General features: G+C 41.8%; 1 protein-coding gene across 7 annotated transcripts in view; it reads right to left on the bottom strand.

The window, feature by feature from the left end:
- MAP7D3 (MAP7 domain containing 3) overlaps positions 1 to 4,755 on the bottom strand; it is a 44,245-nt gene extending 39,490 nt beyond the window's left edge. For all 7 annotated transcript variants that reach the window (XM_084294131.1, XM_084294130.1, XM_084294134.1 and 4 more), the window contains exon 1: positions 4,608 to 4,755. In XM_084294131.1, the coding sequence (XP_084150257.1) occupies positions 4,608 to 4,713 (106 nt within the window). In that variant the 5' untranslated portion in view covers positions 4,714 to 4,755. The remainder of the gene's footprint in view (positions 1 to 4,607) is intronic.
- Positions 4,756 to 27,528: the final 22,773 nt, after the last annotated feature.

The following is a 27,528-nucleotide window of genomic DNA, read 5'->3' on the forward strand; positions in this document are numbered from 1 at the left end:
TGACCAGAAAATGAAAATATTTTAAAAGAAATCAAAGGTCAAGCATCTAGAGCAGCGTTCCTTATGAACAAATGCTTGTGTCCATTTATGAACATGGCTGTGAACAGCCATGTTCTGTGGATTGCGGAGGAATTAGGCATGGCAGCTACTGATTCTCCTTCAAATGAAAACAAATCGAGCAACATGTGGTCTTCTTCCACGAATCCTACACCGCTAGCAAGTTAATCACTTACATCTAAAACAGTTTTAATTATTGGACAGGCATGTGCAAATGTATCAAAAGCATATCATCAATTAAGAACGACCTGGCTGTAAGCTGCATAATTAGAAGCTAAATGGTTCCAATTCATTTGTGGTTGACAGGAATTTGTTGTCCCTAGTTTGTTTTTAAAGCGTCCCAAGTCATCTGGTAAGTCTAGTATCTTTGATTATTTAATCATATTTACATAAAGATAGCAGAATTCAGTACTTCTATAATTATGACTATCCCAGAATATTTCTTCCATTTTCCTCATTTTTCTGCTTGACTGTCTTATTGCTTTTAACAACTGAGAATCAATAACAACATATCAGTAATTTAAATATTCCTATCCATTTTCTTATTTTAAAAGACAAACGTATAAAGAAAAAGCAGTCCTTGATTCCAATCATGTTTTAAGGATGTATACAGTTAAGGACAGTAAAAATGACTGAATCTCTGGGCTTCCACCATTACAGCTGTGATCCTTGCAAGTCATTATTTGTTCAATACTTTCATCTCAGTTGAAGCATGGAATCCAAATGTATCTTTTGTAATGTTAATGCATGAAAAAACAAGTGGGAAATCAGGAAATGGAACATTGTGAATAAGAAATTTCCCAAAATATGTTGTATAGGCATATAGTTTTGAGACTTTTTTTTTTCTTTATGTATAAGCATAATAAGACGAAGTACAGGAGAACCTTAAAGGCCTTCTCCAAAGCCATGAGGAGTTTGAGAACACAAGAAGCTGAACTCAGATCTACCAAATGCCACTTTAATGCCCCAGTCACCAGGCCGCCTTTGCTCCACAGATGGAAAACACGTGAGCCATCTGTACAAACACTACCAAGTAAGACAACTGAATACTGAAGATGCTTTTTACTGTACCACCCTCCATGCTATCAGGAACTTGACAAAGGCAGATTCTTCATCTTACAGTTTCCCAGAAAAATTATGAAGACAGCCTCTAGTCACAACCACCCTGTAAAACTGAAAGGCTTTTGAAGAGCCAAATTTGAATGTTAGTTCTTCCTCTCTTCCAGCCAGAAACTCTGACGCAGAGATCAAATCATCAATTGTCTGATGAAGCTGCTGGGTTCCAAAGCATTTTCTCTACACATCATTTCTCTAGTACCTCCATAGCTGTTCCTATGAACTTGTGCACTAAAGTCACATTTTATTAGATGTCTATTACCTGGAGACCAGACAAATCTGCACATGTTCCTCAATACGTGCTTAAGCAATTAATTTTCCCTATTAGTTACCCATTTAGACTTCTTTTAATGTAAATTCTGTATATAGGTGTTTGGTAAAGGAGCTGCATTCCAGGAAAAACGGACAAAGGTAGACAGTAGACAGTCACTTAAGCAGAGCAGAACAAACAATTGGATTGACTGAAGCTGTTGCTTTAGTAGACAACTGACCAAACTGGGCTTGGCCATGTAGGCAATGGGAATTGTGCCTGCAGCTAGATTTGTCGAAAAGGCCAAAGAAAAAAGGCTCTTTAGTTTTGTCCCATGTCATGCAACAGGTTTCCCAAAAAGACTGTGTAGGCCTTGGAAGGGAAAATTTACATATAGCATTTTAATATACGAAGTGCATGTTTTGAAGCACCTTCACTACAATGACTCAAAATACAAGTGGAAATCCTAGCAACCGTGTATCCAAGCTCTGGCAAAAGTAAAGACACATCCCCTGTCACTGATGCTACGAAAGATGAGATCTTTGTATTTCAGTGAAAATGAAGGTTAAACAATAAAATAAATGCAGACTACAACAGCTTAAAAATGTATTTTAAAAATTCTGCTTACCCATACCACTCAAAACCCCTCACTTACTGGGTAACCTACGAAGTAATTGACTATCCCCCACTTCTTCAGTGTTTATGAGCCTCAGCAGTGCTTACGGTATTAGAATCTGAACAAAATATCTTCTTTGTCCCTGACGGGTGATAACAGCCAGCGTGGATCACAAGAACAGAGAAACAATCTGCCATTTACATGCTGCTGTTTCATAGCGTATAATCACAATTCATATGTAATGAAAGTTGCCTGTTCATGCATCACTGATTGCAACGTTCAATAGCTTCTAGTTGTAGAAGCAAATTCTGCTTTTTGTCACCTTCTTAAAGGAAATAAGACTGGACAGGTGTGAAGGGCAGAAAAATATTGCAAAGGAGTTGTAGAATTGATACAGCAAGCATGATTTGGCGCGCAGATTCTTAATTACAACTGATACTCAAAGAAAAAGAAACACCTTTTCCTTATCTCAATACCAGCTTGAATTGCAAGAAAAAGATTCTCTTTAACCTTACCACATAGATAAGGAAGTTAGTGGCACCCTGGGATTCTACATTTTCAAGGACTAAAGTAACTAACCAGCACCAATCAGCTGAAAATCAAACCAGTATCAAAAGGCTGGTAGCAGAAAGCAGAGGCAGGGAACAAGGACCTGGCAGTGTCTCGTATTAAAGACCTACAAAAGGAACCTATACAAAAGATAACTTCACAAAAGGTGTATGTGTATATATACACGTATATGATATGATATGCATGTATATATACACACATATACCACATATGATATGGATGTATATATACACACATATACCATTGTTTCTCAGCAAGATGCTGCCCACTTATATTTATTGGCCTTAAACATGAGATTCCCAACCAGAAGTTCAAAGGCAAAGGACTGAATGTACTTGCAGCACTGTATTTGTTTGCAGAGATGTTTGATCTGCAGATTAAGACAGCAAAGTACGTAATTGTCCACAGCCCAGCAGAGTCTGGCTGTTAGAATTCTGGTTAGCAGGTATTTTGGAATTGAGAAGGTCCCCGCTCAGCCATCTGACCTTACAGAAGCAAAATGTTATGTCCTTCTCCCCACATCTCCAAACCTGACAAACAGCAGCGTGGGACAGAACAAGGTTCCTCATGCTGTCTTTTTTTTTTTTTTTTTTAAACAGATCTTCCCCAAACAGCTGCTCTATCACTTAGTTACTGCTCACAACTCTGCCAAACAGCAGCAAATACAGTGGCAATTATCTCACAAATTCCACTGTTAAACACTGGATTGTGAGGATGATTTCTAAACATTATTTGCTTTCTCCAGATAGTGAAGGAGAAGTTAGGAACAGAACTGTACACTCACAGACAGCATTGCTTCAGTTCAGATTAGCAATGAGCTCATCTTCCAACACGTAAGTGGTAGAAATCCATTCTATATAAACTGAAGTTTAGATTCTGGTTCAGTGACTTTTGTTGCCTCGGGAAAAAAAAACTCAAGGTCTATCCTTTCTAGGATCTAGTGAGGCGTTTTTGTTTTTTCAACACAATGTGCACATTAGAACATGTGTGTAGTTAAAGAGAGAAGAAGCTGACTGGTTCACGGAACATTTCACCTCTTTTTTTGGGGGACTAAATCTAGGCCATGACAGCTGTCAGCAAACATGGGTGCCCTCTGCCAGAGAAAAACGTGGGATCTACAGTATAAGAGCATCCAATGCGCAAAAGGAAATTCTGCAGTTCTAGCAGTGAGGATAAGGATCAAATAGACATGGCCTGTGCAGGTGAGAGGTGCTATCTTTTGGCAGGCTGTTATCTTTCTCAAACATTAGATTGTCTTAATTTCAAAAGAGAGAAAAAAATATTTCTGATACAGAACACAGTGAAGAAGAAAGACTGCCAGAAATGAATTGAGCATTCAGGACCTTTTGCCAGCGCTCTTCTTTATGTAATTACACAGATGCACTGAAAACAATTAAGTGGTAGGTTGCCGCAGTAGTTTTTTTGTACATAGTCCAGGTTAGTTTAGATCAAATTAAATCAAAATCCATGATTCTGTGTCCTTACTTTTTTTAAGAAAATATTTATCTTTTACAATGGCTCACCCACAGAGTTGATGTGTGCAGCTGTGCCATGAAATTACGCTTGGGACATACATCATGCGTGCACAACACACATTGCAGAGAGTGCGAATTACCAGGGGTCTTCTGCACAAATAGGCACATAAATGCACTGGAGGACAAACGTAAAGCAGAGTTTCCTTGGGTCTCAAGACACCAGTTAAAAAAAAAAAAAAGTTATTATCAAATCTTTGATTCGGAAGCAATGCCACATCCTGTCCCTTTCCCTCTGCAGTCACAGGGCGCCTCGCCGGGACCCAACCAAAGCCCTGCGGGGGCTGCAGGCCTGACCGCCCCCGGGAGCGCAGCCCGGACACAAAGCCCCGGCGGCCCCAGGCTCCGCTCCCCGGCCCCGAAAGGGACTTGGAGGGGGGGGGGAACCCGGTGGCGGCGGCTGCCCGTGCCCTCACCCCCCCACACACCCATCCGCAGCCGCCCTTCCCCTCCCGGCCGCTCTCACCCATCTGCTCCCGCAGCCCCTTCAAGGAGGAGGAGGAGGAGGAGGAAGAGCAGGAGGGGGGGGGCGCCGCCGCCGCTCCACCACCACCACCGCCGCCCTCCGCCATCTTCAGCGCCGGGACTCGCGGCTCCGCCGGCCGGGCAGGAGGGGGCCGCCACAGCGCAATGCGCAGGCTCCGCACCGCCCGGCAGCGCCGCCGCGGGGCTGGGCTGGGCTGGGCTGGGACGGGCCGGGCAGGGCTCCTCCGAGCCGCCACGCCGCCCGGCGCCGGCCCCTCGCACCTCCGGCCGCTCGGGCAGGGCGGTGCTTCCCTGCCGGGGGCGTAGCGAGCCGAAATGGACGGCGAGGCCCGGCGAGAAATGGCCGCCCCCAGTGCTTCCCCCAGGGCCAGCCCCGGGGCTTCACCCCCGGCGCGCTCCGGGGGAACGCCGCTGCCCCGCATGGCCCTGTAGCAACTGTAAAAGTTATCCTGCTATTAGTGGTGATAAATCGCCCGCAAATAGCACTCGAAATAAACTCGGCCGGCTGTCCAGATGTCCAGGATAATGACTCATTACAAACACTCCTATAGTCTGGTAGAGGGGCTCAGGGGAAGCAGAAGCAGGTGAATTTTCAGGCGGTGCACCCAGTTTTAGTCTCAGCTTGGGTGGCTGAGAAGTTGAGATAGTAAAGTGGAGTGACCTTGCTGTGACAAATGCCGAGTGGGCTTGGAGCTCTAGAAGACTTACACAGCTGGATGAGCTAGGAGGGGCTGTAGCTGCCAATGCTGTCAGACACTGCTGTATGCTGTGGCTGATTCCCTAAACATGGTTGTCCCCAGATGTAAAGGTGAAGCACGTCCTGGGATTTATCAGTCCCATGGAAATTCAGATTCATTGAATACAAACGAAGCAAGCAGCCACAAATGTATGAGCTGGGTTATACCCCATTTGTAACTCAGCGCACAATGGCTTGCGATTGTGCTGGGGGTTGAGTCCTGTATTTCAAGCACCACTGTTTCTCTACACATTTCCAAAAGAAGAATGGGGTTAAGGGAGAGGTGGTCAAGGCTTTCACAAAAATAAGTAAATAAATACATACATACATACATGAAATTCCCAGACATTATTGTTCTATGACAATTTGAATTTGTCTCTTGTTACTTTGCTGCCTTGGTTATCAATGAATTCTGGAGCGGTTCCTTCTTGAATTGCCTCTAGGTTTATGCTCTTGGAAGAGCAAGGATAAAACAACATCAGTGGCTCTATTAAAGGTTAGTTTCTTTGGACCTTATGCTGAAAGCTCCCTTTGAAATCACAAATGGAAAGTTTACCTGCCAGAGGGCCACAGCATTATCCCATAAATGGGAAGAATGTGGAAAAAGTAGCTGTAAGATCATGCATGTGGTATTTCAAGAGAGTAAAAAGGAACCTTACAAAAATTTAGAGCAGGGCTCCATTTTAACTTGCTTTTTCAGACTACAGACTTGCCCTGTTCTTTGTTTCTTGTTTGTTATATTGGCTTCCCCCACTTCAGCATGTGTGTACAGAGAATCCTTTGTCTGTTGTTTCCTCTCAATGTTATAGAATACCAATGATGATTATTATTTAAAACAAAAGGGCAGCTAAAGGAGATAAAACCAAAACATTCTGTGCCAAATTTCCCAAATTTGTGTTTGTAATATGTGTAATAATAATACCTTGCATTTATACAGCATTTGCCACTTAGCAATCTAAACAAGCTTTATATACACAGTGAAATTAAATTGCTCCATTACCCTGCGAGACATGTAGATATGTTATCCTCATTTTACAGGTGGGAAAACTGAGTCACTGAAATCAAAGTCTCTACTTATGTCATGTACAAAGCAGTACAGCAAATAAAACAGCTGAGGTGTCTTGATTCCTTGTTCTGTATCCTCATCTTTTCCCCTATTTCTTTCAATAGCTATTGCAAAATATCACCAGTATGGCTTATATTCATTCTCTACAGCATAAACTACAATCGTCATGGTATAAAAAATGGTCAGACTACCTAAAAAAATGTAATTTTTATGTTTTTGCAAGTTCTATAAGTGACATTTTCTGAGGCTGTACTTTTCATATCTGCATAGGGTGCTCGTGAATGTTTGGGGTGCTTTTGAAGTTTGATTAGGCTGCATGTATGTCCCTTAAGTTACAGAATTTGTTTAACACACTGTGCAATAAAAGGGGTAAATGTCTATTTTTTTATTTTTTTTTTCCCTCTGAGAAAAATAGGATAACTGTCATGGGAGAAATCTCTCTGCTTGAAGATAACATTTACAAATGGAATGGCCAGCTAAAATGAGTTTTCCAGTGAGATATTATTTTATGTTCTTTCCATTTCAATAGACATGAATACAAGTGGCCTCAGTCCTTGGAATTTAATGTCTGATACTCTGCACATGCAAAGCTTCAGAGTATAAATTATAGTAAGGCCAATAAACCGAGTGTTTTGCACTTGGTATGTTTGTGGTGGGACAGTGGAGGCAATTTAAAAGGGCAAGCACATCAAATTCATGAATGATAAAAGAGCTCTTGAGTTAGAAGTAGGGCATTGTCCCTTCTTGATCTCCCTACATATACATACTGCTTGATGCGCGTTATCTTTCATCTTTAAACACACAATAACTGATCTGAGAAAATCTGCCCCAAAGTGGAAAATGCATTATATCTTTTTCTTCAGTGAGCAGCTTAGAAATGTTTGAGCTAATGTTTCAGCAATCATAACTGTAACTTCCATCTTAATTTCCTGTTTAACCCTGTTTCTCAGATTTTCAGTTCAATCGTGCAATTACTGCTTATACATTTTTAGAAGAACTTCATTAAAATTTTGACCTAGCATGGCTTCAGCAGCACTGGCAATCATCTTTCGATTTTGCTGCATTTGCAGATTTGATTGCAGTAGCTGATTTATTCTAATCCTTTAAAGACCGTCCTTTTTTTTTCTTTTTTCTTTTTTTTTTTTTTTTTTTTCCCCATTGTCCCTGTGGAAATGTGAATAATTTAATTTTACCATCATTTCTTTTGTCCTTTTAGTTTTCACACGATAGTTTCAGACAATTCTTTCCAAAATATTTTAGGTCAAATAATTGATTGGTGCATATTGGCATTATGAGATGAATGTCAGTAGAGCTATGGCACTGTATGCAATTTGTGGTTCTAGGGGTTTTATGCTCTCTATTTCAGTTTAAACAATACCAAAATTAATCAAAATAATAGCAGTTGAAATTAACTAAATAGAAGCTTGTGCATACAATGACCCAGATGCTAAAAATGCTAGCTCAGAAAATACTTAGGCCGTTGTTAGATGTGGGGAAGGTATTAGAAGAGGCACCCACCCGTTTCTTATTTCTTACCCTTTTTCCCCAGTTATCTAGTGTTACACACCGTTAGATGTGGTGCTTGACTGGACTTCAGTTTAAGATCTGTTATAACAGGTTTTACATTCTAGTTCAAAACAGCCCCCAAATTTTCTGTAGGCATGCAGATCCTAACTGCTTTGATCACGGAAGTATCTAACAGTAAAATGTCCATGTGTGTTCAGCTTCATTTATGTAAGAATCTCAATGAATACGGGCTAAAACTAGAAACAAGGGACATTAGATCTATCTATATATCTGTGCACAGGATTAAAAAAAAATAAATAATCAGGAGAAAGTATTCCAAAATGTTCTAAATCCAGAATCATAAAGCATATATTGTGGCAGATTATAGTGGGTTTCCTGTGGTGAATGTAACTGCTGTCATTGATGGGAAGAAAATTGGTGGCATGAAAACTGCTGTACCTATTGAACATTCTTTCCAAATGGACTTTAACTGCACATTCTTGTTTATTACTCTCCTGCTGGGACAAGTACCTGTAACAGTCTGTGTTACTAATACATCTGCACTCTAAGGACCCCATTTTTCAGTCTTAGCTCAAGTTCACTTCTGTTTAGCTGTATGAATAATCCTTTGTATGTAAAGTTAGCAGACAACATTGCTTAATATAAGAGATACAGAATCAAGCCCTTTGTTCATGGTCTAGTATGTTTGTTACCTGAATAATAGAATGGCATAAATAGAAAGGCATTCCTATTGCATTTGTAAGGAATGCTGATATAGAAGGGAGAAACTTAGAATTAAAGATGATCTTGAAAAATTTTCATAAACCATGGAAAATGAAGAGAAATAGGGACCAGTGCAAGATGAAACATTTGGACGGAAATATATAGCTGCAGAAAGACAAGAAGGGAGAGCTTGCTAAGTAGCAAATTCAACAGAAAAAAATCTGGGGTGTCACAAGCTGAGTGTGAGTCAAGAGTGTCACAGTATTGTGAAAAGGGAAGCACCCTTCCTGAAAGCATGACCAGAAGGGTAGGCTCTTAGACATACAGCAGCTCTCCCACTCAGCTCATCAATGGTAAGACACCAACCAGCAGGACAACTGTTAGGGCAGCTTATTTGCAAATATAAACCAATTGGAGAAGATCTAGAGGAGGTGAAAAAGAATAATGAGTTGAGATGAAAAAAGTTAAAGAATTATGATTTGTTTTAAGCCTAAAGAAGAGACAAATGAAAGGTGATAATCTGTTGTCTGTGACTGCAGTGGAAAGCATAAAAGACAACAGACTTGATTTTAATTAAGGAAGATTAATGGTTAATTTTAAGGAAAACATTATCAGGTAGAAATAGGGAACCATGGATTTCTGTGGGAAGTGGTAAATCTCTGACAATGGAGATCTGTAGGTGGATGAGCATCAACCCAGAAGGGGAGGTCTGATCATAGGGTAGGGGAAGGGACTCTATGACCTCTTGAGGTCTCTTCTAGCTCTGTGGTTCTACAATTCCTGCTTGTGGGTTTTGGGTCTATTGGCCAGAACAAGGGTTATTCCATGCAATGGTTGCAAAACTGCCTTCTAAATTTAGATAGAATGTACTAAGCTGTGAAAAAAGATAAATGAGTTCAAGAGAAGGCAGTGTGATACTGTGGCTGCCTTGGGTAGCTGGCAGAAATGGTTTGATGTGCGTAATACCAATTCTGTATGTAAATCCCTTGCTATATAATAGTTTTGTAAACACAGGAGTCCAATATATATGAAAAGGAATAAAGTGAGAATGAACAAGTGCTAGGTGTATGATAGGTGCACTAGAACATGATAAATATGGAAAGAGGTCCGTTCCTTTCCTGTCTGTCATCCTGTGCATGCCAGGTCTCATTTAACAGAATAACATCTAGGTGTTGCCTTAGCATATGTATTCCCCATGACATCCGAATTTTAGTTATAACTGGGGTCAAAATAGGAATTTAAAATCCTGTTCTTAGCATCTATTTTCTTTTCAGTGTTCATACAACTACTTATTTGTTCTACGGCTTTCCTTCAAGCAGAGCCCTCCGAGGTTAACAGTCACTGTATTTGTGTTTTATATGCATGTGTTTGGTAGGCTGAGTATGCTGAAGATAGCAAGCAAATACTGGTAAATAACAAAAGTTAATCTCTTGGGTGAGATTTGCTAAAGTGACTGCCTAAACAACACATGTGAACACTGCATCTGTTATCTGAACTGAGATGCCTTGTGTTCAAGTGCTCACAGCATGTGTAAACATCTAGTGCTGTCTTCACTAGCTATTTGTATTGTCACAGTGCCTGGGAGCCTGCAGCAATAGTGGCTGAACCACAGTAAGCTGCTCCCAGCCCCAACGAGCCAAAATCTAGGCCAGAATTTTTTGCAGGATTCGAAGAGTAGCCGACTGGTTCTGAAAATAGTTTTCTTATATATCCTTCTTGTCTTGTCCTGCTCTCATTTGAGGGCATACATTCTTCAAATAAAAGACTAAGGTGAATCAGCAGAATCAGTTTTCTTAGGTACAAAGCTATCACACTGAGTCATTGTACAAATGCTGCACTGTTTTTTTGCCTTACAGCTTAATCTGGTAATTATTACTGAATTATTGCTAAATTATCCAAAATTTTGATGTGATTATTGTCAATGGCACTATGTAAAACAAGTCCAACAAGCCAAACACTGATAACACTAATCCTTATCACTTCTAATACCAAACAACTTAATCTTATCATCATGTACTGGTGAGATAATGTATTCCAGCAGTGTCTTTTTATGAATATTGTATTGTTCAAAGTGGTGTTGTGATAAAACACCATTGTGGAGAGTTACAGTATTATGCTGACAGTGCTGTGCATCTGACTGAGAGGATGTTTTTTGAAAACTTTTATATGACCCCTCAAATCTATGTAACGATCTGAAAATCCTTCTGTTTGTTCTCCCTGTAGAACTGAGTACTCATGGGAATTTTGAGACTAAAGAATAATTTTTCAGTTATTTGAGAATTTAACATATTTTTCAGTAACTCAAGACTGCTTAGATGTTTTTCTCTCTATCAGCTTAAAGGTGGGTTCTTTTGAAAAATCAGTTTTCAAGTAAGTCTCCTTAGATGAAAAAGAACAGTTGTTCACGCTACCTTACATTATGTGCAGAGCTTCTTGGCAGAGCAGAGGAGAGTTGAATTATTGTCTTTCTTAAGCTGATTTAAGCTGTTTGCTTGAAGTTTGAATAGAGACTTTACCTGCAGTAGCAGTGATATTTGTCAGGAACAGCTCCTATTTTCTAAGCTCTTTGTAGACATTTTGCTTCATATTGCTGCTTGCTCTTCTCAGATTTATGGCCGGGCCTAGATTTAATGGTCTCTTTGCATCATCTTTGTTCCCTGCGCAGTTTTAGTATAGGCAATGTGCAGCGTTTTGCCCAGCTGTTCCCATGCCGAAGGAGAGTGAAGTTGAGCCAAGGAGAACATGTCAGTGACGGCTACACTACCCTGCTCACAGAGGTGGAGAGGAGGCAGTAAACGCTTTTCAGCAGCAACAACAAAAACCCACCAAAACTCTAAAGATGAATAATGATTTTGCAAATTCATTTAATAGCTGGAACTACTGTAATCCAAATTACAATTTTTTGCAGTATCTGGGGATGTACCTAATTGAAAAGCCCTCCTTTGTCCCACTGCCATCTAGCTGCAGTTCCAAGCAGGTTGTAAGGGGACCCTTCCACCACACACTGGAATGGGCACTAACAATTTGTACTTTAGGGTGAAAACATCCTGTTTGTTTTCCTCTCTGTCAGAAGCCAAATATGCTTTTGGTGTGAGAAGGATACTGCTAGGGCTACGCAATAATGACAGTCTGTGTGCCTGGCACAGATGGATACTGGCTGCATTTGCAGTGTCAAGAAGCTGTGTTTCCATTTCTCGTTTGGGAGTTGTAGTCTGGTAATTCTGCTGTTGAATCTGCCTCTCCCTATGCAATTAATTCAAATTTATCAAGTTCAATGAGGGGTAAAAGTTCTATTCAACTATATCAAGAAAGATTTTAGTTCTTGGTTTACTTTAATAAGTTTTCAAAGACCAATTTCATTCTGAAATAACACTTGAGCAAACAGAGTAGTTCCTTTTTGTAAGAAAAATATTTAGAAAAGAGGCTTCAGCAGTGTAGCTGTTACTGTAATCTATGGTGTTCTTTCCTGTTTTGGCATGGAGATTGCTGCTTTGGCAATTCCCACTGGCTTCTTATGTGATTTCGAAAGACTGCCATGGTCTCGCAGGCTGCTTTTCCATAGACCCTACCTTGTCTGCCCATGAAATGGGCCCTCTACCCCTGCCCAGCTGAACAGGCTGAAGTGGGATTCTGCAGATGAACTCAGCAGGGACAGAGGGAGGCCTCTTCCACAGTTTTAGGCTGTAACACTGTGGAGTTCCTGTATTCCAGCAAAAAAAAGAGGGCAAGGAGATAAATGACTCCAGTGTTTGTTTGTTTGTTTTGCCTAAAGAAGCTTCTTTGTGCGTGTATTCCACATGAGTATTCTTCTGTCCACGTAAAATAGATCCCTTCTGTCTGAATTTATGTCTCTGAATATTGTTACTTGTGCAATGCCTTAGAAATACTTTAGAGGCATTATCTAGGAGCTTTTATGACTTCTGTCACATATTTCCTCTGCCTCCCTGCACCCACACATCCACGCACACACATAGTGAGAAATGCAGGATCAGATTCTGATCAGGCTTATGCTCATTTTACACAGATAAAACTCTTTTTTTTTTTTTTTTTTAACACATTTTTCCCCTCTGAATTTAATCTCAAAGTCAGTTTTGAACCCATTAGATGGCACTTGGTAAACAGTCACCCAACTAGAGCTGTACTACTGGGAAAGTCAGGAGTTCAGTTTCAGAAAGGAGCGATAAGTGGCTAGATTTGGAGCTGAGAGCTTTAAAACACAAGCATCAGCTCATCTGTGGCTGTTTTTCCTGCTTGAGTTTTTTGGGGTTGTTTAGAGAATTCATTGACAGAATAACAGCAGTACAATTTACTCTTCAAACTGTGGACTGTATTGCAGGGACAGGCAATAAATCTAGCATCTGTCATAAACAGGTTTTGTGTTTTCCCATTTGGATTACTCTTCTTTTAAAGCTCTGAATGGTGGCATGGAGTATGAAGCGAAAGGCCAGATGTTTCTCCTTGAGCATTTTCTAATCATCTGTCACCCAAAAGCTAACCATTCCATGATCCCTTTGGCTTCACATCTGTTTTCTAACTTCAATTTTGGGACGACTTTGATATTGTAATCTAAAGAAGGCATTTTGGTTTTGAAGCAATAGCAGCAAGGAGTACTGAACAGAACAGAACAGAACAGAACAGAATAGAATAGTTCAGCTGAAAGGGACTTGAAAAGATCATCAAGTCCAGCTACCTGACCTCTTCAGGGCTAACCAAAATTTAAAGTGTAGTATTGAGGGCATTGTCCAAATGTCTCTTGAACACCAAGAGACACAGGGCATCAGCCTTCTCACTAGGAAGCTTGTGCCAGTCTTTGACCAACCTCACATTAAAGAGATTTTTCCTGATGTCCAATGTGACCCTCCCCTGGCACAGCTCTGTGCCGTTCCTGCATGTCATGTCCTTGGTGACCAGGGAACAGACACCTACACCTCCCTCTGTGCTTCCCCTCCTCAGGGAGCTGCAGAAAGTTGTGCTTTGCTATTTGGGGCATCACTGAGTGCTGGAGAATGTGCTTGCAAAGTTTTCCCAGCAGAACTCATTTTCAAAATACAACTGTGAGCTGCAACAGAAGTAGGCTTTCCACCACGGAGAAAGGACATGTGCTCCATTTCCAAAAAATTGATCAAAACTAAGACTATAAAATGATCAGTTTTCAATAAGCCGGCAGCAAGACTTTGCTGTGTAGAGGTGGCATATGTCAGGTTTGTCTATAGTAACTAGAGTTTTCTAAATAAGAGGTACAAATCATGCACATGCTAAAAGTGTGCCACTTACATTTTACATGCATAGCCCATCAGTTATCACATATCCCTCTAATGTAATCAGTGATGTACTCTGCAATTAGGTCTCCAGTGTATCTGTCTGTAATGAGCACTGGCTCAGTAATTAGAATTGTGAGTATAAGGTAAGTGCATCATGATGAGTAAATTGATGCTCTGGGCAATGGATTCAGCAAAATGCAGGGTTGTAGCCCCCCAAGAAATCCACTCTTTCCAGTCTGTTACCTTCTAGCCTTGCATTTGTTTATATCTTTACCAAGGACAGCTAGATTTTTTTATTTTTTTTTCCCCCCAAGGAATATGAGTGCCAAACTAGCAAGACATTTACACATTTCTGCAGTAAATGAGATATAGGAGTAGCATGTGTGAATCCTTTGCATACATTTTGTGGCAATGCTTGTTGACCATATAAATGACATTAATTTAAGCAGAACCCTCCTGTGTACCCACCATCACTGTCCCATGCCCATGCACAGCATGCCATGACCAACAGCCACCAATCATCTAAATGCCCAGTAGCCAAAAAACAGCTTTCATAAAGCACTCAAACTCATGCTCTAGTGAGTTTTTCAGAACAAACTCTTTAGTTTGGGTACTGTTCAGCCCTCTGTCCCTGCCAATGGAAAACTTTAGGGCTCTTGTTTGCTGTGACTGGCATGGCTTTTGGTATGATTGCTCAGGTAATAGGCACAGGTCATAGAGTTGCTAATAGAGTCTCTACTAGCTTGTTTGCAAGGACTTCTGCTTTGACATGTGAAGGTTTGGCTCAAGTCAACAGTGGTGAGTGCTAAGTGGTTTGAAATCCTGTGGTACGTGGCCTATACAAATTACTGTGAACACAGTGCGATAATACCCATGTGTATATAGACTCAGCTGCAAATCAGTGGTTGAGGTTGCATGGTATGTCCAGTGCAAAAACAAAAGGGAGAGACATTTGAAAAGGCCCGAAGAGTATCCCTTACCTTACCAGGGTGACGCAGCACCTGCCTTGGTATATGAGAGTCCCAATTTCAAGGCATTTTAGCACTGGATGAAAGCAGGAGGCTCATGCAGAGGCCCTTTGAAGCTTGCTCTGCTACAGGAAATGGAAAAGAAAGAAGCGCCTAGTGCTTCAGAAGATCTGAGTGTGTGGTGCTTTCATCCACCAGCAATACAGGTTATTCTTCTTGGTACAACAGCAACCTGCTCGGCCTACCAGGTTTGTAGGCTTGTTTCCTCCCAGGGGATTCCCAGGGGCATGATTTTCAGACAGCCTCTACCCCCTGACTCAGGGCAGAATCAAGGCTGCGTAGCTTGTGTGAAAAGAAATTATGACAAATTCTGCAATAACAGCACCGTAGCTGTGCAACTTTTGCTGGTGAGTGGGTGGAACAACATAGGGGAGTGGGGGGTTTCCATTTCAAATTTCCATCTGAATATTGACATTTACCAGTTATTACTGCACAGTGACATCTGAGCAAACTCAATTGTTTTGCTATCCCACACTTGGAAAAATAACTGCTGTAGTTGAGACCTCAGGGTAATAAATGTTGGCTGCTATTTACCTTTCAGTGGTAGTTCCTTATCTGCTTAAAAGTGATGCCATGAACCTCAATTAGTTCACGGTTATACAGTGCTTTGAAACTATAAGACACTATCTACCTTTTAAGTATTATAATGTTTCTGTAACATATTTTAATGAGTACAGCAGCACACTCAGTTGTAGCCCAAAGACCCTACGTAAGTGAAATAATACGTGACCCTGTGTCCCAAAGACACAAGGAAATAAAAGAAAATCTTAATTAGTTCTAAATTTATTGTGTATGTACCTTGAGTACATGGATAACCCAACTAAGAAATCAAGGATAATGCAGATAGCTGTCAGATGTGACGGATATAGTTCCAAACCTGCGTACAATCCAGTTTAACAACAGAGTGCTTTGTGGAACAGGATGAGGATGGAACAGGTATAATATGTCTATTTCCAGTTATTTCCATCAATGTCCAGCCCAGCATCTTATGGTTGTTCTGAGGGTGACTGTGCAGTACTATAGATGGATTTGTTTATTTTGAAATGCAGGAGTCAAGGATGAATCTGACTTCCTTATTTTGCTCAGCAGCCAGTAGTGCCAGTGGTGAATAAAATGTGTTGCTAAATTAATAAGTCATAACATTTTTTTTGGCTCAGACCATGAAGCTGTCTTTTTCTCCTTTGCACATGAGTGTGGCAAATACATTAGCCTGGGAAAAGAGTAATAGCTCCAAAACACTGCAGTGAAATGCGGTGTGATTCTGACACAATGCAGTAAGTCAGGCCATCTGTGTGAAGGAGCACCCAAAAAGGTAACTGACAAAGATTGATAATCCCTAGCTGAGTCCTGAAAGCTTAAAGAACCCAGGCTAAATTCATTAATAATCTTCTTTAAATTAAAGAAGAGTTAAAATTAAATGAGGCATATGGGGTTGCAAAAACATCCTACAGATAGGCATGGGGACTGGCACAGAAGACAGATGGGACTGTCTTTCTTCTGTGGGTTTCAGAGACACATTCCCATTCCATCCAGTAGTACAGGACCAGGGGCTTCACAGTAGGAAAGGAGAAGGGTGGGTGAGGTGAGGCTGTCTGCTGACCCACAGCATGAGAACCCTTGGAAGAAAATGGTGCACAGGAGGACCTGTCTGAGTAAGGGCTTCTGCAGTGGTCAGGATGGAAGGAGCAGCTTCATTTCCCCTAGCAGGAACATTTAAAGGAGTATGCATATACAGGCTTCTATAAGATAGGTACTTTTTTAGCCAGAATTGCTTAGTTCCTGTTCTATGTGAGGGAGAGAAAGCTCCTGAAAATGTCATGATTTTACTCAGGTGCTGGTGGAATAAGCATTGCATTACCTCAGTGAGATGCATCTGATGTCACCGCCATCTAGGGACAAGAATCAGAACAGAACCTATTGCCTTAGCTATGAATCATTCTAGTATGTATATTGATTTGGGAAGGGTTTATAGGATAGCACAGAGATCAACTTTTAGATATTCAAAATAGCTTTAAAAGAGCAAGTATGTCTCAGAACTAAATGCTTGGTGCCACCTGCAGAGATAAAGAAAGAACTACTCATGCCTGCTTGCTGTTTTTTCTGACAAATAGCTCATTTCCAGGGGGAAATGGTACAAGCACAAAGCTGTGTTCTGCGTTTGGATTTCATCTTGCTGCCATGGGACAATTTTCCTTAAAAGCCTTTGATGCAGTAGGGCCTGTTAAGTTACCATTCACTTGAACACACTGTGTGGTTTAATACTGAAAATGAAACAACATGGATACCTGCGTGAAGTGATTAAATGTAGGATTTAGCACACAGGGGTGCTCTGTAGCATCTGATCTGAAATTTATCTCCAGCAAGCTGTAGCAGAACAGAATAAATTGGGATTTATGGAAGTTTCTTGGGGTGGTGGGTGCATCAATTGCAGACATGGCTAAAGCTGGTGGTTCTCTTACCACTCTGCTCTTTGAAACTGAATAGAAAGAGCAATTACCACCTATTTCTATAATGACAGCTAAGAGTCAATGTTTCTCTTTGGTTTCCTAGCCAAAGCAGTGGTCTACATGTCAAAGCTTGCACCTGCAATTGTAAAGGCTAGAGGATTTGAAGGAAGCCAGGTGGTTTGTGTGTCAGTGAGAAAAGGACTCTTCTAATGGACTCATGAAATAACAGAAGGACAGACTGTCTTGGGGGTAGGCCAGGCTCATGACCCTGATTTGGAAACAGAAGAAAGTTTGCTTGGTTTTCTTCTACTGTGCTCAAGGAAACAAGACTATGTGCAATAATGTAAATATCTGGCTGGGGTTTTTAGCCTCTCTTCCTGATGGGAACAATGCAGTAAGGCCCTAGTTATTACCTGTTATAAATCAGCTCAACGTGTATGCTTCTGACTCAAGCAGAGTCCCTACCCCTTCAATTATTGCTCCTCTCATGTACAAACGCTAAAGCAAAATTCAATTAGAAATGAGCTGGGAGAACACAATTAAAAGCTCTCTCCAGCTCCCAGACTTCCTGAACAGCACAAATGTAATGTTCAGGGTGGGAACTGGGAGGGTGTTGCAGTCTCTACAAAGATAAATCCATCCCACTGAATTCAAACCTAGGCTTAGATGGGAGCACCTCCTGCACCCAGGGCTTGGAGATGCACTTTCGGCTGTGGCTCCTGGTACTCCTGGCAGAGATGTGCCCTTGACAGCTGCCAGACGATGGGTTTGACCTGGGAGCAGCACGAGCTGGGATTCTGCCAGCACAAATGGCGGTCACAAAAGTATCACTAGCTGTAGATCATAACTTTTTGGTTTCAAAAGGACATTTTACTGGATGGGTAGTGAGTTCTCAGATTTAAGCTGTATTTCTTGTGACCTCAGTGAGCCCCTTGCTCTGGAATGGGACCAGGATCACCTGGAATGGGAGCAGATAATCACCTGTAGCTCATTCCACTCAGTTTGGGCTTCCGTGTATTGGAATTTTGGTATCTCTGTACAGGAAAAAATTAACTCTGTGTTAGGGCAGTTTTAGATGATAATGTAAACTAGTACAGAAGAGTGGATCAGAAGCCCATAAATCCTGTAGGCATCTGGAGAAAATACAAAGATGGCAAAAAGCTTTCATCCCTTCAGTCTGTTTTTTCTACTCTGACAAGATTGTTAATGTCAATATTATTTCAGAGGTATTTCAAAACATAAATCTGAATTGTACTGAAGAAGTTAACATGCTCACAAAGAATTTTTTTCAGGACTACTAAAATGTGTCCTTTCTCAAGACTTAATGGTAATTTTGCAACAGAAAATGGAATGATTCAGAGAAAGGGCTTGAGAAGATCTCTGGGGTGATAGTATTGATTTTACAAACACACTGCAATCCTGTTGCTATTTTTAACTGCCTGTCTCAGCTGTAAAAGGAAAAAATATCAGAAGATGCAGAAAATGTGAACAGGAAGTAATGTCAAATGAACCCTGGGGATTGCTCAGAAAGGAAATGAGTCAGGCAGTTGCTAAGTGAAGGCCGTTGCTTACTTACAGAGGAATTAAAAGAGTTAAAAGGGTGCCTTATGAAATTCCCAATCAAAGTTTTCTGCACAAAGTGCAGATGGCATGAGAGTGCACTGAGAATAAACCGGTCTGGTTCAAACCGCTGAATGCCTTGAGGCTAGCATGGCTGAATGCCTTGTGCTAGCAGAGGTAAAATGGACAGCGAACTGCAGGCATGGGCAGGAGGCAGAAGCCACAGGACAAAGCCCTTTGTACCCAGGGCAAACACTGGCCATGTGAGCGCTGCTGTATCCATGGTCTGGCCGCTGCAGGAGGGGAAGGAAGCCCCCCTGCTGGCCAGCCCCTGGACCCTGGGTGTGATGGCAAGTGAGGGCTGAGGTACTGTTTGAGAACAAGCTGTCCTGGCCTTCACCCATCCTAAAACAGGGCACCATCTTCCTTTTCTCCCTTTGCAGATCACTTGTCTGGAGGTATGTCTGGTGGGAAAAGATAGGTGTAGCTCATTTTTCAGCAGAGGAGTAACTGGGATCTGGTAGCAGTTTGTGTGGTGCACACCGCCTACATGAGAGGTGCACCAAAATCCCCAGCTTCTTCAGGGAAGGCCCCAGAGCAATGTTTCCATCGATCAGGCTAAACCTCTGCATGAGTGTTTTGCCTTGTCACCAGATGCAAGCAGTTGACTAGCTGGAACAGAGAGGAAACATTAACTCTTCCTCCCGCTCACATTTAATATGCAAATTTAATGGATAGAATGCATTTCTCTTTGGTAAGAGACTAAGTAAGAAGACTCCTGGCATTGCACGGTAATAGGAAAAAAACAAAACAAAACAAAACAACAACAAAACCAAACCAAACCAACCAACCAGCCAACCAAACAAAAACCAAACCAAAACAAAACAAAACTAGGAATAAATCATAGCCTGCAAGACACATTAAAGAGAAGGGCTATCGCCCCTTAGCAAGTCAGGCCATCCTGGGAAAACCAAGTGCTGATGGGACAGTGTGGTGTGCTGCCAGCTACACATCCTCATGTGTTGGGCCCCTGACTGCACAACCAGGGCTAAATCCTGGTCTAATGTAAGCAGGAATTTATACCCACTGACATGAGATATGAATCTCACCTCATATGTTTAATTGCAAAGCTTTTGCAGGGCTTTGGTTAACATTTAGTGAAAATGTTATGATCACTTTAAGACATTCCTCGGCCACAGGAATGAGAAAAGCAGCAGTGATGTGACACACTGAATTCAGGCTGTGGAAAAAATCTTGGCTATGACACTTATCTATTTGAGTTTCTGCGTCATCTGCACTTTCCTAGCAGAATAGCTTGCATAGCTCAGGCTGCTCTGGCTCCCCAGCCGGGTGCAGTGGGGTGCACCCCTTGCAAAAGTGCTCTCTCCTCCTATTGCTGCAGATCAGCCCTGCTGTTCCTCGGATGGGTTACAGTGTACCGCAAGCCGTGCTTAGCAACCTTTTTAGTCTCTCAGGCTCATACATTAAGCAGCAACACGGAGCTGACAGGGATGCAGCCTGCGCCTCGTTCAGCATGTGCCAGCTTGGCACAAGTCACCTTCCACAGGGCAGCTGCTCTCATGCTGCTGCGAGCCCCGAGGAAACAAGCTCATGTCACTCTTGGGGAAGCAATGAATTGAGAGCAAAATTCACACTCTGTTTCTTGCAATTCTACCTTTTCTTTTAAATGCTGTTTTGGAAAAATAAGCAGCGTTCGTCTCCTTTTTATGCTGCTTTCACTCTTGCTTCAATGACGGCATTTTCTTAGCAGGAGCCACCTGCTGTAAGCCCAGGAAAAGGCCCATCGGCAGAACTTGCGTGGGGCAACAGTGACATCCAGTGGTCCCCAGTCAGCCCAGAATCTGCAAACATCTGCAAGTATCAATCAGCCAGGGTTCAGCTCCTTGTGGCGAGTGAACTGGGTCCCCACTGAAGTCAGTGGCTGTCACTTCTGGCACAGAGTCAGGATTTCACCCTCTGCTGTTAGCACCTTGCGTGCCTTGGCATGGCTGTAACATGATTACTGCTTTAACAAGGGAAGGATGAGAAGTTGGTTAGAATAAAACGTAAGTGCAATTCCATGAAACTATTTCCTCCTGTGTGTCACAAATACCTCATAAAATGAAAGCTGCATTTGCAGTTTACCTGCATAGCTATTATGGTATGTGACTGTTGGCCCTTCTGCTGTTTATTGTGTGTATTTACTGGGCTCACCTACTGGGAGGTCTAGTGAGGCTGAACCGTTAGTCTAAGGACCCCACTCTTCACGTTTCTCGAGGTGAAGTTTAAAGTCACAGAGTTCTGCAGGAAGGCATCTTGGGATGTCCTTAATGCAATTACTCTTGCAGCAGAAAGAATCACTGCTTTTCCCTAGTGAGGTAGGCTGGAAATGGGATTTTAGTGGGGAAAACCAAAGAAGCCAAGGGAAGTGAGGAACATCCCCTCTACCTCAACAAGTCCAAAGCCCTGTGGTCTGCTCTTAGGTTCAGTCTGTGCACATGTGTCTGCAGCATCCACTTGTCTGGGTGGGCAGGGGGCAGCTAAGGCACAACTGGTTTCATTGAGGACAGCTAAATGCACTAAAGCACCGCAGGGTGGTGCAGACCGATGTGACAAATGTGGAAGATTTTATCAGAGTCCCCGTGAGGGACTTGCACTAGTCTTTTGCACGGTCTAGGGTTTTATAAATGTTGTAAATTAGCTTGTGCAGAGCAAGGCATCTGAGTTACTGTTTTCAGAGTAGACCAGGTGTCTTCAATCATACTCTGTTGTGGAGACAGGATGGTTTAAACAGGTCATTTCTGGAATATTTTATTTATTTATTTCAGTTATGTTTTGCTACAGATCTGTCTCTCCTCTTATAAAATCCCACTACAGCCACTCACATCTACCTCTGTTTTTCTTCTCTTTCATTGCTTAAATGTCCCACAAGGTGAGTCTAACACAATATTAACTGCTCTGGCCATTCTGGTCCTGTTTTAAATTCTCATCATGTCAAATGATTTTCAAGGCAATTTTCATAATCCACAGTTCCAGAGAACTAAGAGTCAGTACTGATAATAAAATCAGTTATGAGATTAACACTGCAATTTATGTAAGCCCTCATGCTGCAGTCATCCAGGGCCGTTAAGCAAGGGAGTGGAGCATGGGTGTGTTGCATAGAAGTGGCATTTTCCATCCCAGCATTAAGAGACTATGTGTTGTGGTTGTAATAGCAATAGCAGTGGACTGGATCAATGAGCCACCTCATAGGTGCTGCTGAGAGCTTCAGGGGTCGTGTAGAAGATTCTCTGTTAAAGTTGCTGGAAGAAATGCTGGTGAGGCTTGATCCTTGGGGCTAACACAACATTTGTGGCAGGTGAAAGGCCAAGGCTGAGCCACTCTGGCTGTCAGAAACCTCACATGAGCCCTTTACTCAGTGCAGACAGCTGCGCCCAGTGCTCCAGCTGTAACATGTGGTGAGTAAAGTGATTGTACCTCTTAGCAGTTGCACGCAATGAGATTGATGCAAGTGAACAAACACCTGGTGTGTATTTTGCCCAGTGGGGGATGCACAGATGTGTATTTTGCCCAGGAAGGTCTGCCAAAACAGTAGTGCTGTCTCATGGTGGCAGTAAAAGAAAGTCACAGTGGTCCTGTTGAGTGTCATGTTCTGGAAGTTCATCACATAGAAGGGCAATGTGAGGTGATGGCAGAGGAGACTGCAATAAACAAGGTGCAAGATGTTTGCTGATGGCTAGTTTCTTTCATTGGTAATCATCCAGGGGAGAGTGGGATTTTCACTTCATTAAAAATTTTACTATTTCTTGTATGGAAACATAACCAAGAAAGAAAGAGGAAAACATGTTTCAGAACATGTTATTTTGGGTCACAAAATATTTGTCCCATTTTTAATTTTAAAATATGTATTTTTAAAAATTAAAAACAAATGTAGAAAAATTTTGAATTTTTTTCTTCTAAAAATACCTGGGATATTTTGACAGAATCAAAAATATATGTCATTCTTGAATCAGCCTGCAGCAAAGGACCTGAATAACTCCAAAAGTTTGATTGTATTAAAGTAATACTTCTTGAATGCCTAGAACTTCATAAGGATTTTACCCAGACTTCTAACGTACCTACTATGGGATTTAATAAATCATGATCTAAAAGCTTTTCTCATAGCTTTGAAATAAAAAAGGAATGGAAAAAAAATCATTTTGTGCTAAAAACCAATTTTATCCTAACAGTTTGCACAGAGCAGCTGTTAGCTACCTCCGAAAACAAAAAAGCACCAAAAAAACAAACCCAACTGTAATATTTACATCCTTCAAAGTTTTTGAAAGATTAACACACTGCTAATCTTTTCCTTCCCACCCTTATTTAGTGATCTAATCTAATCCTTCACAATAAAGTTTGAAAGATTGCAGTTTATGACCAAGCGTGTTATTTACAGACTATATTTCTGCTGTTGCCATGTGCTGAAGGGCAGCGTCCAGAGGTCAGCCCCAGTCAGCTGCTGCCCTGTGAACAAACCCCATCCAGCACGGTGCTGAGCTGCTTCTTCACGCATGCCAGAGCCCCATTGCCAGCACAGGGAGGTCTGTGGTCTAGGAATGAACACTGGCTCAACTGATGGGTATGTATTTTTGGCCTTAACTCTTGTTTAGTGGTGCATTATCCCAGGGGAACTGTGCATACATGGGGGTGTCTGTTGACAGGAAAATAAGGAGGATATTTGCCTTCAACTTTCAATCAGTGACAACTGATGTAAATAACAAAAGCTAAGGAAATGCAAAAATAACCTCTCATTTTGCGTATTTTAGTTTAGGGACCAAATGTAAATGCACAGTGATGTGAAGAAAACTCAGTCCAGCTGAGATCTAAGCATTCTCTAAACAATCTTAACTGATGGTCAGTGCAGTATTGAGGTGTTCTGAAGAGGAAGCCTTTTAGTTAAAAAATATTCAAGAAGGTCTCAGAAGGATGGCAGCCAATGAGGCCAGAAGGTTTGACGGGAATTGTAAGCAGCTGTTAAAGGCACAAGGATATGAATCTTTTTGTTTTGCTTTATAATAAATATGGCTGGTTGAAAAACATCCTGAAGAGTCATCCACCCACATTCTTCATCCAAAGAATCAAAGATTCCCAGCTCAAAGGCTATGAGATGTAATTATAGTAAGAAGAGGTTTGGGAAAGCTGAAAAGTCACCATAGCAACCTCCTGGCAAAAATCTTCGCACATCCAAAGTAAAGCAAAACTCCTTTTTATCTGAACGGCCACAGTGAGTTTGAAAGTGTTCTGTGTTCATGGCCATTTTCTGTTTCTGTTCATGTCATTGTACTTCTTATTCAGAGAGCATTTTTTTCTGCTCTGAGTCCTGAGTGTTCTCTTCTAAAGACTCCCAGGACAGTTTTGATCAGAAATTGATGTGGGATGCTGATTATGAAATCAGGCTTTGCCTGTGACTTAGTGTTAAAGAGGAGGTGCCCCCACTTGGGTTTTCTGGTTCCCTTGCAATAATTTCTAGCAAAGTTAATAAACAACTTGTGTTGAATAATTAAAAACACTAAACTGAAGACAAAACAGGAAACAGAAAGAAGAAGATGGAGAAAGGGGAGAAAGGGGACAGTGAGGCCTTCTCAATAATTGCTCTGGGGTTGCAGTAGGAACTCCTTCCATACCATGATACTGTAATGCTGGTTTAACAGGTATAGAAAAAGGATGACTTCTAAAGCACCCATCCTTGAACAGTCCTGCTCTGTCCCATGCTTGAAGAATGGCTTTCCATGCAAGAGTTTATGTAAATACCTGAAAAAAAGACATTTGCAATGTGGATTTGAAGAGGCAAGTAGTTCGTGCCTAGTAATTTCAGTGATTATGCTCTGCCCATAAAAGAAACAGAGCAAAACCTCCCACTGAGGCTGGTGGATAAAGGTGTGTGGGTGCTCTGCAGCAGCTGCTGACCATGAGCAGGTCTGTGCTGCTGCGCAGGGAGAAGGCAGTGCAGAAGGGGAGTCCCTGGGCCATGGGACAGTTTGGCTAAGTGGTGCTGTAGTGGTCTTTAGAGGAGAAACTTCCAGTCTGGGATGCTTATATAAGGGTATACAGGAGGAGGAGACAGATTTGTCAAGAAAAAGGTGAAGACAGAGGACTGGATTGTTTAGGAGAGCGGAAGAGAGGGACACTTCCATCCTGTTTAGAGACTAGACTATCTAGAGGAGCAGGATGAACTGCAGCATTAAGCAGCCTTGGGAAGTTCAGGCTTTCTCTGGTTCCTCTCATCTCCCTACTCAGATCCAGTTAGGGAGCTGAACTGCTGGGAGCCACTGCCAAAACATTTAAGATCACACACAGTGCTGCAGGAGACAGGGGCAAACCCTCCAGGGTCCTGAGCAAACCATTTCCTTCCTCCAGAGCTAACTCCCTGAACTCAAGACAACCTCAAGGTAGCTGAAGTGACAGCCATGTGGGACTCTCCTTTCCTGGTGCTTCTCACTCCTCACTTTCACCACATGAAATCTTTCTCAGTAGCAAGCAGCAGTTAAGTTGATCTTTACATTACAGTGTTACCCACTACAAACAGCTAGAGAGCTGTTGTAGGGAAACTGAAACTAATGCCCTTTACTGCAGCCACTCTTGAACCAGGAACAAGGGAAACACTTCATCTGTTCCTTTCTAATTTGTGTTTTATAATGCTACATGTTCTGGACTTTGCTCTGGACTAAACTGAATACAACCTGGGAAGTATCACGTATTGGAAGCATAGTGATTTTTTTCTTAAACGTTATTGCAAAAGTAAGCAAATCATTGCTGGAATGATAATGGAGAAGGTTGGGAGGAGAGATTTGTTGTCACAGCAGGTTTTCCAGTACCTAAGGAATGAAGTTTCAGAATGGAAGTCACTTGTTTTTCATTGCCTGACCCACTGAAAACATCACAACGTCCCATCTGATTTTCTCTTCATGTTTCTCTTTACCTATGTTTTGGCATCTGCCAGAAGAAGCAGTGTGGAGGACTTGGTAAAAATCTACCTTGATTTCTGTGCTACGCAGGGAGGTGAGTGTTTGAGCAGCACCTTTTTAAAGACTGATGTTTTTAGGAGAAAGTATGAATCACCTGAAATATGTAGGAACTTCTGTTTAGTTACCACAGGCTGGGAGCATAATGATTTATTTCTTAAATGTTATTGCAAAAGTCGCTATCACAGCACTAAATGGAAAGCTGGATGAAATTTCTTAACTTTCTGTAAATGTTGTAAAGTGCAGCTTTAAAAGGAAACTCAGAAAGTGGTTATTAACTCTTTCTCTCTCTCTCTTTTGTTTTTTTTTTTTAAATAATAATTTTCTAATGTTTATTGTGCACATCGGGACACAAAAGAACAATTTCCATTTTGTCAGTGGTCAGACTGTAGTAACCCTTAGTGGAAAGCCCCAGGTATGGGTTGCATTTGATGTTAAGCCGGGTGACTTCTCTGGGTGGAGCTTGGCCAATTTAGACGATCTGAGGACAAAGTCCTTCCCTTACAGATGTTTTTTATACATATGAGTTGAAGATTTAATCCAGTGTAGTCCTAAACCAATACAAGCCCTGGCATTTGACCCCAGTGAAGTGAGTAGAGAAAGCATACCACCATGGGGGAGAGTGCAGGATGCCAGCACTGAGTCTGGGATGCTCAGAAATCTAGGCTGCTTGTCCGTTCACTTGCTCTGGTTTAACTAGAGTTGTCTTTGACTTCAGTCAAACTGAAGTACAAAACAGGACAAACTTCATCCAGCTTAGAGAGGCATCTTTCCATTTTGCTTTAAGTGCTCAGTGTATGTTTATATTCTTGAGCAAGTCTTTCCCCAATTACCAGTGTGTTCCCAGGGCTTAATTAATTTGATGAAAGCTTTTTTGTAGACAAAGGCCAACAGTGAGAAAACAGTTTGTCTGACTGTGCTGTCTGTGTGCAGTCTTGCATCCTGCTTTTCTTCATGCCTCTTGCCCTGGCTGCTGCCCCCTGATCCCCCATCTCACCAGAATCTGTGGCACAGAGCCATGGACGAGCACTTCAGGCTTTACTTTGCTGGCAGGATTTTCTCTTCATGTTGTCCCAACACTTGTAGGATCTTCACCAATTCAGACATTGACCCCTTTGTCAGAGCAGATTGAAACCAGATAGCAGGTTTGCAGAGTTGTTATGGTTGGACAAAACATGCACTGACAGCATGATAGCCTAGACCTCATCTCTTTAAGAAACTAGCAGAAACCAGAGGGTTATATAGCTGTTACCCCCACAGAGATTACTGATGTAGTGACTCTGCTCAGTCACAGGGAGTGAGGCCTTCTGGGCTTATGTGCTGCAAATGCCATTTCAGCAACCTGCAGAAAGCAGACTGAATTTCTCAGCCAAGCATGTGGTAAGTGTGTAAGTGTTAACATCTTTCTTTCAGAACATGCCTAAAGAATGAAGATGTTCACGTGTAGACCTGGACAGCCCCCTTCTGACAAGGCTTTTTGCATCTTGACGGTTGCTGCTGGATTTTTCCTTCTTGCAGGTAATTCCCCTCAGGATTAGCCATAGGAATGGTGCTGTCAGGTGCCCATTGCTGC

Source organism: Netta rufina (genome assembly GCF_964035555.1).
Source record: "Netta rufina genome assembly, chromosome: 12".
Taxonomy (NCBI): Eukaryota; Metazoa; Chordata; class Aves; order Anseriformes; family Anatidae; genus Netta; species Netta rufina.